General features: G+C 45.7%; 1 protein-coding gene across 2 annotated transcripts; it reads right to left on the bottom strand.

The window, feature by feature from the left end:
- Positions 1-2,074: 2,074 nt before the first annotated feature.
- Positions 2,075-6,291, bottom strand: vgll2a (vestigial-like family member 2a). 2 transcript variants are annotated; one of them, XM_057017591.1, is made up of 4 exons: positions 6,052-6,291; positions 4,970-5,204; positions 3,792-4,289; positions 2,075-3,102 (listed from the first exon to the last, which is right to left on the bottom strand). In XM_057017591.1, exons 1-4 carry the CDS (start codon positions 6,127-6,129, stop codon positions 3,041-3,043), a joined length of 873 nt encoding a protein of 290 aa, XP_056873571.1. In that variant the 5' UTR covers positions 6,130-6,291; the 3' UTR covers positions 2,075-3,040. The 2 variants fall into 2 exon arrangements, with proteins under 2 accessions (XP_056873571.1, XP_056873572.1); XM_057017592.1 differs by having other exon boundaries at positions 2,075-3,267; positions 6,052-6,290.
- Positions 6,292-18,446: the final 12,155 nt, after the last annotated feature.

Genomic DNA, 18,446 nt, shown 5'->3' with positions numbered 1-18,446 from the left:
GAATTAACAGGCTTCGCATTCCTCAGCACACGACGGCCAGTTCAGAGGAGGCCGACCAGACTGGAGAGACCAGCCCGATCCATCCATCCCTGTAGCAGAGAGCAGTACCGGGACCAGTGACGATGAGTTCTGCACACACTCTCCAATAATCAGCCCCCCTTATCAACTCATATTAAGCAAATATTCATTTTTGTTGTTTAATACCCAGAAATCCAAGCTGGGCTTTTTTGTTCACAACAGATGGTTGTTTCCTTACTGGTGCCCTAATTGGCCAGTATGGGGCTGACGGTCGGTGCTTATTTCCAGTGATGGTGGGCAAAGTTGACCAGTCCGTTGACCGGTCGCTGGTGAACTTCCTCTAGTTTGAGATTCTCCTTCAGGGCTCCTGAATTATTTAGGTTTGTTTGGTAGCAACAATGTTCTGAGAGCTGAAATGACTGGAGAAGGAGAAACGAAGCCCAAGAATGGAGGGTTGAGGCTGACAGAGACAGAGAGACACCTCCTGTGCACCCTTCTCCTATCCGTCATCGCTCAGCTCAGAAGCCGTTATTAATGTACAGCTGTCTCCGTCTCAGCCGAGGCTAATTCACACCACAGGCTGGACGGCTGAAACTGCCTCACGGAGGTTCAATTTGGCTTCTTGTTTGCTTTCTTTTGCTTTAAAGATCTAAATCTGAAATGACATCACATAAAAAAAATGTGTCCCTGATTCTTAAAACTGCTGAAAATGATTTGAGCCCGATAGGCAGCGCTTATCCGGAGAAATCCGGGGTCAAAGGTCAAAGGCCACTCATTCTGCTAAACGCTTTTTCAGTTTAGTTAAAGCGCAGTTGTGGCTGCAGATGTGGTGAGTTGATCCTGAGGCTTATTAGAACTCTACAGGTGGACTTTAATAGACTTTCAGTCATGTTTGCTTCACTTTTAGATCATTACTGACATCTTTTTAATTGTAATAAAACATATTTTAGAAACGTTTCCTCTTAATACTTTTCAAACTTATGTGATAAAGTCCAGCAAAACAAAGAGCTCATAGATCATTTGGGTACAACAGTGTGTGTGTGTGTGTGTGTGTGTGTGTGTGTGTGTGTGTGTGTGTGTGTGTTGAAGAGCAGTTGTCGTTGACAGCTGCATGCGAGCTGGGAGAGACGGAGTCAAGTGGCTTCAAATAGTCGTCGTTCTCCACATTTATCCATAGAACCCCCCCCACCACGACCCCCCCACCCCCCCCACCCCACCCACACACACACACACACACACACACACACACACTGCTACCGCTGATGTGAAGTTTACATTTATCATGTTGACACGATTATGAAGGTAGTTTTATCATCTCAGCTTTCACCATAAAAATAAGTTTCATAAATGCCCACAACAAACTGGTCGGTTCTACGTCCGTCTGCAGAGGTGTTCTACCTCTGTCTGCAGAGGTGTTCTACCTCTGTCTGCAAACGTGTTCTCCCTCCGTCTGCAGAGGTGTTCTACCTCCGTCTGCAGAGCTGTTCTACCTCCGTCTGCAGAGGTGTTCTCCCTCCGTCTGCATACATGTTCTACCTCCGTCTGCAGACGTGTTCTCCCTCTGTCTGCAGAGGTGTTCTTCTGTCTGCAGAGGTGTTCTCCTTCTGTCTGCAGAGGTGTTCTCTCTGTCTGCAGAGGTGTTCTCTCTGTCTGCAGAGGTGTTCTTCTGTCTGCAGAGGTGTTCTCTCTGTCTGCAGAGGTGTTCTCCTTCTGTCTGCAGAGGTGTTCTCTTTGTCTGCAGAGGTGTTCTCTCTGTCTGCAGAGGTGTTCTACCTCCATCTGCTCTGTTACTGAGTTTATCCCAACAGATGAATTCACACTGACACACATAAACGACACCAATATGAACACAAACATGGCTCCTGTTACTGCTGTTGGTGTCTCAATGAGGCTGTTGTTATTTAGAGGTCACAGCTTTAATGTTTAAAGTCCATTAAAATGTCTTTGTCAGAGCTTCATATCACGATTAACTGGTTCCTGTGTAAACTGTAAAATAAAACACAGTTTAAGTAACTGAAATCCCAAACAAATCAGTCTGGAATCGACTTTTCACCCCTTTGAAATGTGAAATATAATCATTTAATTGGCCAGACAAAAGCAACAAAAGCTACACGTTTCACCAATAACAAATACATAAATACATCGTTTTCATTGATTTTCATCCAGTATAAGTTATCACATACTACTGTCATATAGTGCATCTGTGTATATGCAGTTGTGCGTTTAGATCGCATCACAACGTTTCTGTGTGTTTGTCAGCTGTCTGTCAGTACAAACGAGTGTGATCTGCTGTGTTTACACTCAGGATAATTATGTTATGGATTCACTTTCAGCTTTCTGTGGTGCCCCAACACTCACACCTCAGTACTACTTCTTTATTCTGCCATTACAGAAGGTTTTGTAGTTCCTGCTTACAGACGCTGAGCTTTGGTTCTGCTGCCCAAGTCCGTCCCGAGTGCTGTGAACCTGAACATACCAATAATTACACACGTGTTTGGAGACGAACGCTCCTAACCTGCTCGTGTGGGCAGACTTAACGTGCAGACGAGGAACTGTGCAGCACCTGGAATTTTGAAGTTTTCTCTCTGCTGTATGATGTGAAACTGGGCCACCAGTTCATGCTTGAATCACCACGCGAGACCACGAGAGTTTGGGAAATGTTACATGTCCTTTGAAGAAAGACGGTTTAAATGAACATGTACAGTGCCGCAGGAGCCTGGAAGCTCCTCCTGTCGTCTGGGCTCGTCAGGTTCTCGCTGTGCGGCCTCCAAAAACACCAACACGGACTTTGTCTGCAGCCAAAACACTCCCAGTGTCTGCAGCCAGTTGTCCCAGTCAGGCGAGTCCTGCCAAATCATTCAAGTCTTTGGAACACTTGTCTCTGTCCGTCTGTCCCCAGAGTTTGTTTTCTTTTTCCCACTGTAGGAATGTTGCTTCTGCTCATTCACAAAGAGTTTCGTCCCAATCCAAAGCATCTCTCAGATTTTAAGTTGCATTTGTTTTGTATCCACACAGTCGGCGATCAGCTGAGCAGCACCGTGCTGCCGCTGCCGCCGCCGCCACACAGTCTGCCGAAGCACCGGGCTGAAAGTAGACCACAAGCTTATCAGTTTCTCCGTCAGCCATCCCACAACAGCAGCAGAGCAACAGAGCAGGAAAGGCTGAAGAAGGAGGGCGTGAAGGGGAAGGAGAGTCTCAGCAGACTCTAGAACCAGTACAGATCTTTGCTCTTATCCTGAGCCTGCAGACCTGAGAGGAAACGGCAGGAAGAAAAGACAGCGGAAGTGGAGAGAAGCAGGGGAAAAGGGGAGGTTAGAGAAAGAAGTGCAAATGTCCTGTGGATAAAAGCGGGAGGAATAGCCGGGGGCAGAGGGGATGAAAGCAGGAGAAAAGGAAGCTGACAGGTGGTGTGAAGGTGATGAGTGACAGTCAAAACACTGGTGGTAAGGTGATCCGGGACCGGGGGGCAGTTTAAAGCTGCTTTTTACGCTGTTACTGAATGAAACCGATGCTGCTGATTTAATTAGATCATCGGGATCACTAAATTATTCTGAACTGAGCCCTCATTATTTCACCTTAAAACCAGCCTGATGGCTTCTTTTCCCTCAAAATCTTGACTTCCGCTAGGTTTGAATCAGCAGACGACTCTTTAATTCCTCCTGATCTTAATCATTCTTCACCCAACACCTGAAATCTAATGTGAAACACTGATATTTGTCTGTTTATTATCAGCTAAGCCTGAGCCGATGGGATGTGGAGCTCGGTGCCAATACCTGGATCCATGTTCAGTCCGATCTCTGCTCCAGCCCCCGAGAAGGTGCCGCTCCAGGAGGAAGCTGATCCCGACTCCCCCTTCCCTCCCAGGTCACAGGGGGAGGCGCTGGGTCCCGGGACCGAGCTCCCTGCTGTCAGGCGGTGATGAGGCCTCACAGACGGGACCAGCAGAGACCCGTATCGAGGGTCAAACGGCGTTCCGTACATTTCGTGGACCCCGGGCCGCGGGTACGGTGAGCCTTGAGTTCCTATAGCGCCTCCTAGTGAGTACGGGTGGTGGTGGTGGTGGTGGTGGTGATGGGAGGGGTGCCAGGTCTCAGGGCTGGACTGGTGGAGGTGGTTGTGCAGGGAGACGGAAGAGTACGGGTCTCCGGCAAACGGGAGGTCCGTATGAGGCGCCGACAGGGCGCTGCCCAACGCCGAGGAGACGGACGGCTGGTAGGAACTGTTCCAGAAGGATGGAGGGAAACTTCTCTGGCTCATGGGGAACGAGGCATCTGTGGAGACAGAACAGACGGTACGTGGCTTCAGGTTAGCACTAAAACACTTTTAATACGGACAAAACATGGTTTATTCCTTTTTGAAACCAAGGACTGAGAGATATTTTCGTGGCTTTGCCGCTGGCTTTGGAATTTCTTTTGATCTTGATAGAAAAGATTTTTTTAATCAGTTTCAGTGTCACATTACCTATGGATCGGGTTGATTATGACATTTTCCACATTTAACATAACACGATTTGATCATATCTGCATCGATGTGGAACATTAAAAAAAAAACAGAAAATGTGCAAATAAAGTTACAATTTCATGCCGACGCAGCAACAAACCTTCCAGCTTTGGTTGTGTTTAGAACCACAGGAGGTGGAATTAAACAGAGAAGTGGGCGAGATCATTATTGTAGCAATAATTGTAGATGTAGAATAATTGTATAATATTGCAGATAATATTTGAAAATAAACCATTTTGTAACAGTAATCTGTAGTGAAATCACAAAACCTCTGGTTACAAAAATAAAATAAAATTCCTCAAATGACAACTCTGCTTCTGTGTTGAAGAATGTTGGTGCTAAAGAGAAAATGGGGACAAATATGATGATGATATGAATACACTCTCTCTCTCTCTCTCTCTCACACACACACACACACACACCACACACACACACACACACACACACATACCTTTTCCAGCCTTGTGGCTGCTGGAAGCCGTGTAGGAGCCCGTGAGGCTCAGCGCTCGGCTGAAGTGCTCGTCCACCACGGCGCTGATGTCGCCCTGGAAGTACGTGAAGAGGACGCAGCGGGAGCTCAGGTACTCGGCTCCGGGCGGCAGCTCCTTGTCCTCCTCCTTGATGTGTGGGTGGCCGAGCCGGCTGCCATCCTGCGGCTCTTGCATTTTGGAATACAAGGCCAGTTTCTAAGAGAGAAGACAGGAAATAAAAACTGCTGCTTCATTTTAGAAAGAGCAAAATCAGGATCATGCAGATTTATGCAACACAGGCACATTTGGCCTTTGAACTTTAAATCAAGTATGCGTTTTATTTTGTTTAGTGCACACATGCCAACATTTATGACTTCAACTGGATTTGAAATTCACTCTTTTAAAAAATGTGTTGTGTGGACTCATACAACTATTCAACTACTATTTTTTAAATTACCAATAGAACATAAAAGGGATAAGAAACTAAAGCATTAGAACGTTTCAAATAATTATAAAAATGCCAATGGAGGGATGAAAAAGATTAAAGTTTTGTTAAAGTTTTTCTTTGAGTGTGTGATGTTGAAGAGTTAAAAAGTTATAAAAAAAATATATTTTTTTTTAAAAACCTCCTCAGTGCCGAGCTCAGTCACGGAGCTTTACAAGGGAACCTTCATCCTAAAATATGACATCACGGGCAAACGCGCCGTAAAACTGATTTAACCCGACAGGAAATGTGAACGTAAATCCCGTGATCGCCCAAAACATCCCGACCATATAAAATAGAACGTTCCGCCACTGTAAGAATGACGCAAAAATACGCCAGGTTCAACTCTAATCGACAGTTTCTGGCTAAATCACCGAAGGTTAGTGACAGGCTGCCAATTCGGATTTCATTTACGCGCCGCACCTTTTCCATAACATGAACTTTTATCCGAGTTTAACTTAAACTTACGGCATCTCCGCCTGAGCTGTAGCCTAAGTGGCATCTTGAACCTCAAACAAAAGTGTCTGAAATCTTCCGAGAGGGAAGTTTGACCTGATTAGCGCAGGATCTGGGCCGTACCTGGTGGTGGTAGGGGCTGTAGGAGCTGAAATACGGCTGAGGACCAAACACTTGGTACATCACATCCAGGCAGCTCATGGCGAAGGAATCACGGAGAACAGCAGAGAATCACGCAGCGCGCAGTGGTGTTCGGACCGGCTGGGAACATTAATCCTGCCGGGGGAGGACTCATCGGTGGGGGGGCTCCGCGGTGCCGCTCTGCGCTTTTACGCACTGGGCTGTCTGCGCGCACTGGATGGAACCCAATCCACACGCACCCACACAGCCAGTGCCGACACCGCCCTCCAGCCAATCAGGCCCCATATCAGACTCTGCCTTAATGAGCTTCAATTACAGAAAAGACCCCACAACAAACACAAATGAGCTGTTATTGACGACGACAGTCAGTGATTTAAGATCAGGCTTCATTTGAAGCTGTTAGACTCTCCATTAATACTCAGACCTGAGGCACAAACAGCACTGCTATGAGCACCATTATCCTTTTGGCTTTCATTGGCGATAGAGCTCAGAATGTGGGAAAAAACGGCATAAAATTAAGGAACGCTTCACAGAAAGATCCTTTCACGCAGCAGGAATAACTTATTTTAGCTTCTGAAATCATGTTTTTTTTATTTAATTATTTATTTATTATCTATATACTGTTTTGAGTTGCTGCTGCTGTGGCCAAAACTAGAATTCTCTCTATTCTCTCTATTTTTAAATTTATTTTAAGTGTTATAGTTTAGCAAGTTTTGTGAACTTTATCACATACTATTACGTTCATATTCCAGCGGTAATATGTTACATTATTAGCAACAGGTTGACATGAGGTCTTTTGTGCCCGTGGACCGGCAGGAACCAGAAATCCAAGATAAAGGGGCATCTGGTTGTTCTGATTGACAGGCCACCAGTTGGCTAAATTAGCCTTTATTAGCCGCGTATCGTCTGATTCAGCAAAAAGAGCCTCCCTTTAAAGGAACAGGTGGTAATCGTGTTTCCCACAGGACTGATTCCCTTTGAGAACAAAGTGGTAAAAAATGTAACAACTGGCATTTCCTGCTAATTGAATGACACATATCAAACCTGCCACTGAACAGAATGTGATGCTGTAAACTCCCGTAATTCCTCAGTGGCCGCCTGAATTCCAAAGTCAAAAGGTCAAATAGTTTGCGCCCAGTTTGGTGCTGATAACAAAGGTCAGGGGTCACCAGCAGCATGCAGTTAGCAGTTAGCAGCCAGATTCAAACCAATAACTAGAGGCTGAAATTATTTGAATTTGTGATTTTCTAAGTTTCTTATTACTGACAGAAAATACGGTAGTTTGACTCCCATTTGTTGTCCTACGTTTTTTGCATCCATGCTAGTAAATTATGCTAGACAGCTGTAAAGCATTAAAAAGTGTATTTGTGCAGTTCTGCACCTGCTTTGATTGCACCGTGGCCTTTCCTGGAATTTTCTTGTACCGATTTTTGTCACTGTGGCCCTCGACTGTCCTTTTGGCTGCCCCTCAACAGCCGGTACACCTGTTCCCCGGCACAAGTGGCACAAACCAATAAAACTCAAAATATCTGCCGCTGGAGTGCAGCTCAGTTCATCTCGCAGCCTCCATCTATTGATCCATCGCTGAATGGCGGCCGCCAAGGTTCCGTTCAGCGTGTTCTGTCAGGATCGAGGCGCTCTGCAGCCTTTGTGAGGAAGGGCGAAGAATCCAGAGAGTAAATTAAGATGCATATTTTAAGTAATTTGAAGGCTAATCATGTAGCGTTTGTGTTACACTGTAGGACATCAATTTCCCTCCCGGTTCAGGCAACATGGAACTCCGCTTTTTACGAACCTTAGCAGCAGTCGTTCTCACTACACCGGTTTGAAATGTGAATTGTGAACAGCCGAGTCACCAGCCGTTCGTCTGAGCCCATCTGAAAGTCAGCCAGTGTCGATAGTTCAAGTCCCGGCCGCACATTTCACGCCGTCACAAATTGTCGGGCGAGGATAAACTGCTGCGACGCCGTTTCAACGTGCTGAGGTCATGTGAGCAGATCGGCTGCTCAGCTTTGGCGAATCAGAAAAGGACGCAAACGGTTGACCCCCGAACGAGGCTGACTGACAGCCGGCTGACGTGAAGATGCAGGTCGACGCAGTTCCTCGCACCCTGATGACGTCCTGCAGCAGCTCTGCGATTGGTCGGCAGCGCCGGGCGCCTTTACACACGTGCAGAATCTTTACGCTGATTGAATTTTGATGAAAGTGATCCGACACAGCCAAATTGATTTTGCTGCCCGTCTAACGTCCATGATCACGGCGCCGTCCTGCATGAGCACATGAGCGGAGTGGAACGACTCTGGCGTTCCGAAACGTGCTCACGCCGGTCACGCTAGAAGGTGTCCACGAGCACACACGTGACTGTGGCGCCTCACCCCCCAAAAAGATTCTGCCGGACTTCAGGACTCAACATCAGGACCGAAATCCTCGGAGCACATCTAATAACGAATGAAAGGGGGTTTTTTAGAGCCAAGCAGGAAGTGCCGAATGATTTTGCAAGTTATTTTTAAAAATGATTCAAATGAATCTACAGGGTTAACATCTTCACACGCGTTTCAGGAGCGTAAATGTGTTGTGGTGGCCCTCTGGTGGTGGGGTGCAGCATTAACACCAGGCTCCCCAACACAAAACGGAAAAAGAGAGTTTCATTCCATCATTGTCCACCAGCTCAGGGGAGTTTCTCTCCCAAGGGTGAAGCGCCCCCCCCCCCCCCAAACCCTCGCCGGCCTGTCGGGCCCCTGGGTGCCGTGCCGCTCCTGCCATGGGTGCTGACAGGCCCAGCTGTCTCCTCTGTTTTTGCCCTTGGCTGTCACTCGTTAATTTTCGCCGAAGGCCCATAAGCGACAGCTCTGCCCCGTAGTGACCATAATTGGAAAGGATACACACACACACACACACACACACACACACACACAACACACACACACACACACATGCACACACAAACAAATGCACCAAATAATGTTAAAATTAATAATTCCAGACATATTTGTCACACAGTGACTATTAAACTCGGCTGTTGCTGTTGCGCACGTCCTCCCTGAGCGCTCTGGACGTCCACCGGGGACAGAGAACAGAGGACAGAGACGCCCAAACAACTGCAGCAACAGTGTGTAAAGAAAAAATAGAACAAAATGCACAGAAATGAAATGGAATCCTTTTTGTTCCCATTTTGGTGAGACTAACTTAAATTAGAGCCAACCATTGGGGTTACATGGACAGCGAACGCGAGTGTCCGTGCGCGTGAGAGTCGCTCAGTCCGGGCATGTGCCCCTCCTGCCCCAGCAAACTATGCAAATTAGATCCGTTAATGAATATTTTCTCTCATCACATACAAGTGCAGAGCAGCTATGCCGTCTATGCCCACCTTGGCTCTCCGTTTACCCGCCCTGTGTGCCAGGCATTCAGTCTAAATGAAAATATACACAGGCAGAGCCATGCCTGGCATGCCCTCTTAACAAGCTGCAGAAACACCGTCAAGCACGGCTGCTATGCCGCGGAGAATCTGGAGAATCCTCCTGCTTAGACCGGCGGGCCCTCCTCTCGCCACTTGGGCTGCGATCAAACCGATCACAAGGTCACAAATGTCTGTTTCTGCTAATGACTGAAATGAAACCACAATAAATCAGGACAAACAGAGATTTTCCAGCGTCGGGTCACTACAGCTGCTGTTTGGTCGTCAGGATTCTTCATTTTGATTTAGCTCTGGAACTCTTCAGCCATGAGGCTAATTTGGGGGGAAAGAATTGTGTAAAAGGAAGGACAGTTGGTGTAAATGTCACTGAAGTGGCCCAGAGAGAGCGGCAATGTTGTCGAAACTCGTGGCGTGTCACAGATTCCTGCCTCAAAAGTGAATGTTGCAGTGTGTAAAGGAGGAACTTTATTGCCGCAGCGAGGGCAGGAATTCACGCCTCGTCGCACCACATTTCCGGATGAGAAACCTCGCAGGTTTCCTGTATTTAGCTGCTTTAAACACAACAACCAAGAAAATGGTCATATGTTAACGTCGAGATTGCCCCTCCTTTAAATACTGGCTTTAAACTAGCATCTTGCAATTTCAATCATATCGGAGTCACGTTCGAGTTGAATTGAATCGGCAGAGACTCGGCTAACCAGTTATTTCAGTTATGTTCAAGCGTTTTAAGTGACTTTGGTTCGTTGTGGTCATTAGAGATCAGTCTAACCTGAAGAAATGCAGGGGAAAATGCTAAAATAGTGGCTTAAATCAGAGGGAATCATGTCAGCAGACACGTTTTGGGGGGAATCGGTGCTGTCTAAGTTAAGGATCTTCACCGCTACTATTATTACCAACAGCCTGTTTGTTTATGTAACCTCAACTGCAGCCCATCAAGACCAACACCTTATAAATAATCTCCTCAGACTTGTAATCCCTTTTGGTTACCACAGTGCTCTGACACCACTGGCACTGCCAAATATTTCAAAATTACAGGACTCAAAATGTCAAACAAAGCCGATTTCACGCGCGAGGCTCATTTTCTATGTCTGCATATATATCCAATTCCAACAGTAAACACAAGGCCTGCTGGTGCATTAAGCTGTTATTACTCCTCTAATAAATTGTTATTACCAACATCAACTGCTGTGGGGCCTTCTGCAGGTCATGCGTTTAAAGGCGATACTGTGGCCAGATCAGGTTTTATCTCGCCATGTTAAAAACACCTTCTGAGCGAGCGGGAGGGCTGGGCGGGGTGTGGGATGTACGTGCCACAGCCACCACCGGCCACCATCTTGCAGTGTTTACGGATGAGATCAGACTCCGGTTTTTTCCGAGTGTTTGTGGCGAGGCGGGTACAGCCTGGGACACCTGCCTCCCGTGTGACAGCTCTATGAGTGTGTTCATGAATCACCGGTCATGTGGCTCGACCCGTCTCGCGTTTCCGAGCTGGACGCCACGCTGAAACCTAGCCTAGTCTCTGTGCGCAGAGGACGTGCGTTACGTTAACAGCCGAAGAGCAAAGAGAAGAAAAGCGGTTTTGAGCGGTGTTGAGTTGTTTTTTCTTAGATTCTGAGGTCAAACGGTGGCAGGAAAACCGTCAGCAGCGAGTGTGAGCCGCCTCAGAGGGTCACGCTAGGTACAGTTGTTGTCCTCATTTGACCAAAATAGACCTAGAACCAGAGGGAACGTTAGCCAGAGGTAGCACACATAGCCAGGCCTGGATAAGATTAGCTGCAGTAACTGTGATGGGACACTTTTTTATTTTTATTTTGGAGCATTATTTGTGGTTGCTGTTGAGCCATTTATGCATCTTTACATTCAGAATCAAGGTGACTGGAAGTTGCGAGTCGGTTTTCTGGGGAAACTACAGAAAACTATTCTGTCACACATCACGCTTTCCGTTGTTGCGCCCTGGCTGTTGCATTCCCGTTTGTACCGTCAACATCGCATTTCTGGAATACGAACATTTCTTTTAGTTTGGTTTAACACGTTCAATAGTTGGCAGGAATAACAGGCAACCAGGCAAACACCAGGGAGCAACTAGCCTGCTTTGCCAAGGTACTCTGAAAAATGTGTCTTCTTTAACTAATAATAGATTCTTCTTTGCCTATAAATAAAAGATGTCTGATCTATAGTTTCATGCTCTTGATGTTTACAATTTTCTAAGGTGTCATATTTGACTGTTAATGACACAAGACAATCAGACTGTGAACACGTTAGCCAAACAGGCTAATTAGGATGCTCTTTTAACATTAAATACCATTTTAATTACATGTCCTGCTTTACATTTTCACCGCCCGAGTGCCTTTTCTTGCTTTCATTCCTCTCTATCCGATCTGTGGGTGATTAGCTGAATGGGTTGTGGAGAATAAAGGCAGACAGGGCAGCGGCTGCATTCTTGTTACCGGGCATTGGGCCCTGGGACTCGACACTTGTTGGGGAAATATATTCCATCACCCGGGAGTCCGACTGTGGGAGTCGGGGGCTCAGAAGTCATCCGGATCATTCCGGTGTCGCAAAACTGGTGATTATGCAAAGCAAAGGCAGAAGATTTGATGAACATTTCTTGCATTCTGGCTTCTTTTCGGAGTCTCTTAATTAAACCCCCCCGAATAGTCCCGCTCCTTAATTAAGAGGAATCATGTGCAGCATCTCTTCATTGTCCGGCTCTGAAAGAAAGAAAAAAACGTTGTCTGTCTTGTGTTTTTTTTCTGTTTAAGGTTTTCTTTGAATTGGCGGATAAAGAGGGAGAGGAGGAGAAGAGGCCAGCTAATGAAAAGCCCCCCCGATCACCAAGGACCCAGGAACCACCTAATAAATTGGCTTGTTAAGAGGAGAAAGATCAGTATGTGACATATTCCTCCCATTCATGCCCTGCAACACAGGTGCAAAACACACAACGGGCTAATGGGAATCAATCAATTTGGATTATAGCTGGTGCTTGTATTGGTTTACAGGCTGAAGGCCACTCGCCCGGGGGTGGCTGATAAATCCAGCTTCTAGTTACACAGACGCAGTTTCAGTAATTGATGCATGATCATAAACAGGGACACGTGGAGGCCGACAGTGCAAATCAAATGTTTAGGGGGGCAAAGAGGGTCTAACATCCATCTATCTCAAGGCCGGCGTCTCGCACCGTGTGAATGAAAGAGCGGGGACAATGAAAAGCTGTGAATAAAGGGAGAGTGTGCGTGTTTGTGTGCAAACCCTATTACCCAGACACCACCAACATTGTATGGGCGGACGAGCTGCTGCGAGCTGGAAGACAGCGACAGCGTGTTTGATATAAAAAAGGAGAAGAAACAAAGGCGGGTTCGAGAGACGAAGGTAAACAGGAATGAGGGATGGAAGGATCTGTGGAGGAGGGGGGAGAAAGGAGCACGTAAAGAGCCGGACAGCTCTTCCTTTTCTGCCAGTCTCCAAGCAACTCATAATAGAAGGTCAGGGAGGGAGGGTAAGAGGGTGGTGACAGTGTGGGGGTACAGAATACACCTTTATTCATCCACAGATAGGCGGTAGGCAGGCAGGTAGGCAGGCGGACACACAGGCATGCCCCAGACATACGGACGCAGCCTCTGTCTGCACGCTAATAACGCGAGGAACAAAACACACAAGGGCGGATGACGGTTTTGGGGGGGAAGTAGCTGCCTCATGGGGAAGTCAGGTGTGTTCCACCTGTGGCTGTGAAGGTGTTCTCTGGGTTCCTCTTCTGTCCACTCCGCTGTGTCGGTGCAGAGGTCCTCTTTTAAAACTCTCCGGCTTTCTCCCACCTCCGCCTGGGTTTGACACATATGAGACTCTTCTATTGGTGCAACTCTTATTTTGGACCTGATTTGCTCCTGGACCAGAGGGGTCGCCTAAGTCTGATGGTGTGTGTGTGTGTGTGTGTGTGTGTGCAGCGTATTGTCCTCTGAAAGTTTTCTAACTTTGGCAGAGGGAAAGTTCTGGTACATCTTGAGGAGAAGTCTTGTTTTTCTTCTATTATCGTTGAGAGTAAGTGCCATCTCGCCTTCACCGAGACGAGATGAAAAACATGCCTGTTGTTTGTTCAAGGACAGAAATTTCTTTTTAAGTTTACTTTTTCATGTTGCTGAGTGATTTAACTTAAAGGGAATCACTTTAGTATCTTTTTTTTTCTGAAGAGTTGCGACCGTTCTCTTGGTTCAGTGTCCATTAGCAAGACGGGCTGAAATGTTGTTCAGATGTATTAAGTGGCATTAAAAATGGAAACAAATTCCTCAAGGTTCAAGGGACAAGACTTCACAAAACAGATTGTCTTTTACCGTGAAAGCCCATCAGACAACAGGACTCGCCATGTCCTTGGACGAAGTATTTAGTAGTAAATTCCCTTTCATTTCTCATTCTCGCTTTCCCATAATCATCACACTGTTGAGCCAAAAATTGCATCAATCCTTCAGGATTTTAGGGAGGATCTCTTCAAAAGTTGATGTTCTGACTCCAACAAATCTAATGGACCCAACAAATCTAAAAGACCCAAGTTTTCCCTCAGGATTTTGTTTGTGTGTGTGTGTGTGTGTGTTCTCACACATGCAGCAAAGTGAGGACCACATTGGCTGTTTCACTAGCCAGACGAGGACGTCTTAGCACGTTGACTCAAAACAACCAAGTCAGCATAGCTAAAGGAGGATCCAACCGCTTCGCTTCCCCATCAGACTGATCTAAGCAGAGCTTCCAGAGGTGCAGTAAAAACCCAAACCACACAGATTACCAGCAAACTAACTGGTAAAGTTACTGGAAATGTTAACAGGGGAACAGGGGCTGATGGCAGAAGTGCAGCCGGGTGTGTGTTTTGTCACCATGTCATTCAGAGAATTAAGGGGGAGGGTCCTTGAGTAAGTTCTATCAATAAGAAGAGTGTGTACTTTGATCAATAAAACATCACAAGGAGTTTTCGATGTTAAAGTCTGAGAACGGTCGGGCCGTCAGAGGCTAATTTCAAAAGACCAGAGTTCCCATTCAAGGTGAGGCCAAAGCTCTCTGACTCTGCATGAATGGTCCCCGTTTGATAAAGCTCATTAAAGGCCAGACAACTTGGAGAAGGAGAGAACGTAGGCTACACTTTGTGGAGACGGCAGAAATATAATGATTAAATGGTGAAAGGCGTGTGTGAACTTGGAGGCTTGTGTGCGTCTGCAGGTGGTAAATGCATGTTTAGCTCCGCGTTTTATACCAAGGTTGGTACATACATAACGGGACTGCATTATTTTTTTATGCTTGGCTACTCGCTGACCGGCGAAGGACAAAGCTATACAAAAAAGGACAAACTGGAGCTCTGACATTTTTATCCAAACTTTTTAGCCAAGCAGAGGCGGCAAAAATAAAGTTAACTTGGATGGAAGGTTGGATCAGAACCAGTGAAACAGGGAATTAAAGTAGGACTTAATATCAGCAATCTATCACTCCAAGTTATTAATTAATCCCAGACCAAAACATGGCCCCAGTTCATCTGAAAGCCTGACTCTTGGCATCACCCATCTGAGCTGGAAGACAGAAAAGCCACTTCTGTTTGTAGTTGTATATCGGCCCCCTGCTGGGCCACATTCAGAGTTCCTGTCCGAGTTCTTAGACTTCTTATCTGACTTGGTCCTCAGAACAGATAAAGTCATTATCATTGGAGACTTTAATATCCATATGGACGTTATAAATGACAGCTTTAGAAATGGCTTCATTTCATTACTTGAGTCAGTTGGTTTCCTCCAGCAGATAAACCAACCAACTCATAGCTTCAACCACACCCTAGATCTAGTCCTGACTTATGGTGTTGAGGTAGAACATGTGTCAGTGTTCCCTCAGAACCCACTCCTGTCAGATCATTCTTTGATCACTTTTACATTCATGATTAAGGATTCTTCTATGCTCAGAGCTCAGTCTCACTATAGCAGATGTCTTTCAGATAATGCTGTAGCTAAGTTTAAGGAAGTGATCCCTCTGCTGATCCCAGGACCACCTTACCAGCCCAATAGACCGCTCCGCTCTCAGAATGCTGGTCTACTTGTGGTCCCCAGAGTCTTTAAAGGTAGAATGGGGGGCCGAGCATTTAGCCACCAGCCCCCCTGCTGTGGAACTAGCTCCCTGTCCAGGTACGGGAGGCTGACTCTCCTCTCCTCTCCTCTCCTCTCCTCTACCTGCCCCCCCCCCCTCACTCTCTACCCAGCCATCAGCAGGAGGGTCCCCCTATACAAGCCTGGTCCTTCTCAAGGTTTCTACCTGTTAAAAGGGAGTTTTTCCTTGCCACTGTTGCTTGTTGGGGGTCAGACCCTGGGATTCTGTAAAGCGCCTAGAAACAATTATGATTGTGACAGACGCTATATAAAGATTGATGTGATTTGATTTGATTTGAATATTACTATCATCTGCAATAAATCCTAACCGACAGCTTCACCATCTAGAACTATGTGAATGTCATAAGCTGTTCTGGCCAACTGGAAACCAGTGGAGCTGCTGGCCAAAAGAGCAGCTAAGAATTTTCTGACTGGAGGAGAACTGGTCAGGGAACTAGGCTCTCTGGGTAGGCAGGATCCACGTTTTTTTTAAAATTCCAAACCACAGAACTGATTTTAGTTAATCTTACACGATGTACATTTCAGAACAATCTATGTGGAACGGTTCAAACAAAATTAGTTCACTGGCATATTGTCCATCTTTATTTTATCTCAATGGTGGCCACATTTACAGTATGTTTGATTTACACAAAGAGGCCACAAAGAAAGCTTTTACCTTGAAGGTCTTACAGGCTGAATATACAGAGCTGCAATGGAACACACGCAGGTTCAGTCCTCAATATTCTCCATTTTTCTAACTTTTTCTTATTTACCTTCATTTATTGTGTCTTTTTATTGGAGTTTGAGAGCATTTAAACATCTATTCATGCCAGACATTGAAATAAAGTAACATGGGTGTGTGTCTGCGCCCTGCTTGCCTTTCAGCTCGTACCATTGACACAAAAAGAAGACACTTTAACTTAAACCATTATGTTAATTTGAGAAACAGCCCCCCTCCCCCTGCAGCTATGCTTTATATCTTAAAGGAAGCATTTATACGCTTAATACACACTTGAGAACATGAAGACTGATGAAAAATAAATGCAAGGTCACAAAAAGGGAAAACGAGCGGTTCGCTGCAGAGCCTTGCACAATTTAAACTCAAATTAAATTCAACTTTAATTTGATTAAACAGTCATTGAAGTGGTGCTAAAGACATAATTACGCAAACAATAATGAGTATTTCCATCCTGCCAAGGTGAGACAAGTTGAGCAAGAGCCTCTGTCTTTTACCTACCCCAAGCTCGACTGCAGCTGCGTTTATCTTCTAAAACCTGTCCTCATTCACTTTCAAGCGCTAATTTCTCCAACCGAAATTATGTCAAAAATGTCAAGACAAACCAAGGCGTCACTTGAAGTAAAATGCTTGAAGCACCATTGTGTTGAAGTGGCTCACCTGAAGGTTTTGCTTTTCTCGTGCGCTTTTATCGGAATTAAAGGCGTCGTGCACACACACGCGGCCGGCTGTGGTCTGGAAACGTGTCTCTGGCGTTCAAACTTCAGATCAGCAGAAAAGATGACTGACGGGTGACATCAAAGGACTCCGACCACAGGTTTCAGTCAGTCTTTGATGCCTAATTGAGGTCAACATGCGTGGGTGTGATCGGCGCTCCGGATTAGGGTGCTCCACCCGGGCTGAGCCGCCAAGATCAGTTGTCAGTGTGGAACCGACAGTGTGGACGTGTCACCTTTGTTTTTCTTTCATTTTTAATTCACAAAGAAAAGCAACAAAGTGTTGTTTTCTGCGTTTGGAAGGAATTTGTCAGAATCGGCTGTGTCGTATAAGACTCTTGGAAAGCTTATATCCAATCAAATCTATAAATGCAAGTGGAAGGTACAGGTTGGGGGGGTTGAATATTCCTGGAACCATTATTGCAATGTGAAGGGTTTTTTGTGTGTAATCACTGACTTTGTGTTGGGTTTAATTGCCCTCCTCACCTTTACAGTGAAAACCTCAGCTAAGCTGGCAGGTGGAGGATCAATAAAACGGTGAAAAGTTGTTCATTCTCGGCATTTCGCTTAATTTGGTGAATAGAGGCCTTGGATTTGCCGCAGTGAAAGACATTTTCAGAGACTTCTTTGAAGGGCACAGCAATCATCCGCTCCTTGGATCTGCTCCCCCTCTCTAGACTTCACACTGCTGTTAACATGTAGGTTTGATGCCCTCTGATGGACAGTTGGAGAACTTCTTTCAGTCTTCTGTCCACACTAGTGGCCTCAGGGATCACAGAACTGGTCCGAGTGAGGACTGACACCATGTGGACATTGATGAGAATGATTCTAATCACTGGGGGAATAAGGGATCCATCACAGATTTTAATGACGATATTTGAAATAATGTAGGGCTGCAAACAATTAACCATTTCTGTTGGAAAACTCATGTAAAATACAATGCATAGTTTAATCAATGTAACATTAAATGAATACAAAATTATAATGTATCAAATAAAAATGAATTATATAACAACATTAAATTGTAGTGCATTATTTGTATTCGACCTTTCATAATTGCTCTGAATCGTCACCTAGTATGTGGACTAAACCTTTTATTTTCAAGATACAATTAAATCAAACCGATGTGACGTGTGCCAGAGTTTTGCTTTTTCTTTGAGGGAGGAAATGTCCAGCTTTAAGTGTGTTATTATCATGAATTCTAAAGGGGGCTCCTCTCAGGGATGCAGGCTGTGTCCATCGGCTCTAATGCAAAGTTCTAGTTAAACATTGGCCCAAAGTTTGCCTTCTGCCTTCTGTTGTTTTTACACTAAAGCTCCGGCAATTGTTGCAGCGTTATTGACTTAGTAATTAAAGTATTTTAACGTGGGGATTCTGTAATCATTACATGCGCCACCATCTGTCCC

The sequence above is a fragment of the Takifugu flavidus genome, chromosome 19, assembly GCF_003711565.1.
Source record: "Takifugu flavidus isolate HTHZ2018 chromosome 19, ASM371156v2, whole genome shotgun sequence".
Lineage (NCBI taxonomy): Eukaryota > Metazoa > Chordata > Actinopteri > Tetraodontiformes > Tetraodontidae > Takifugu > Takifugu flavidus.
Note: the sequence above shows the minus strand (reverse complement) of the source record. Positions and strands in the feature narration are given on the sequence as shown.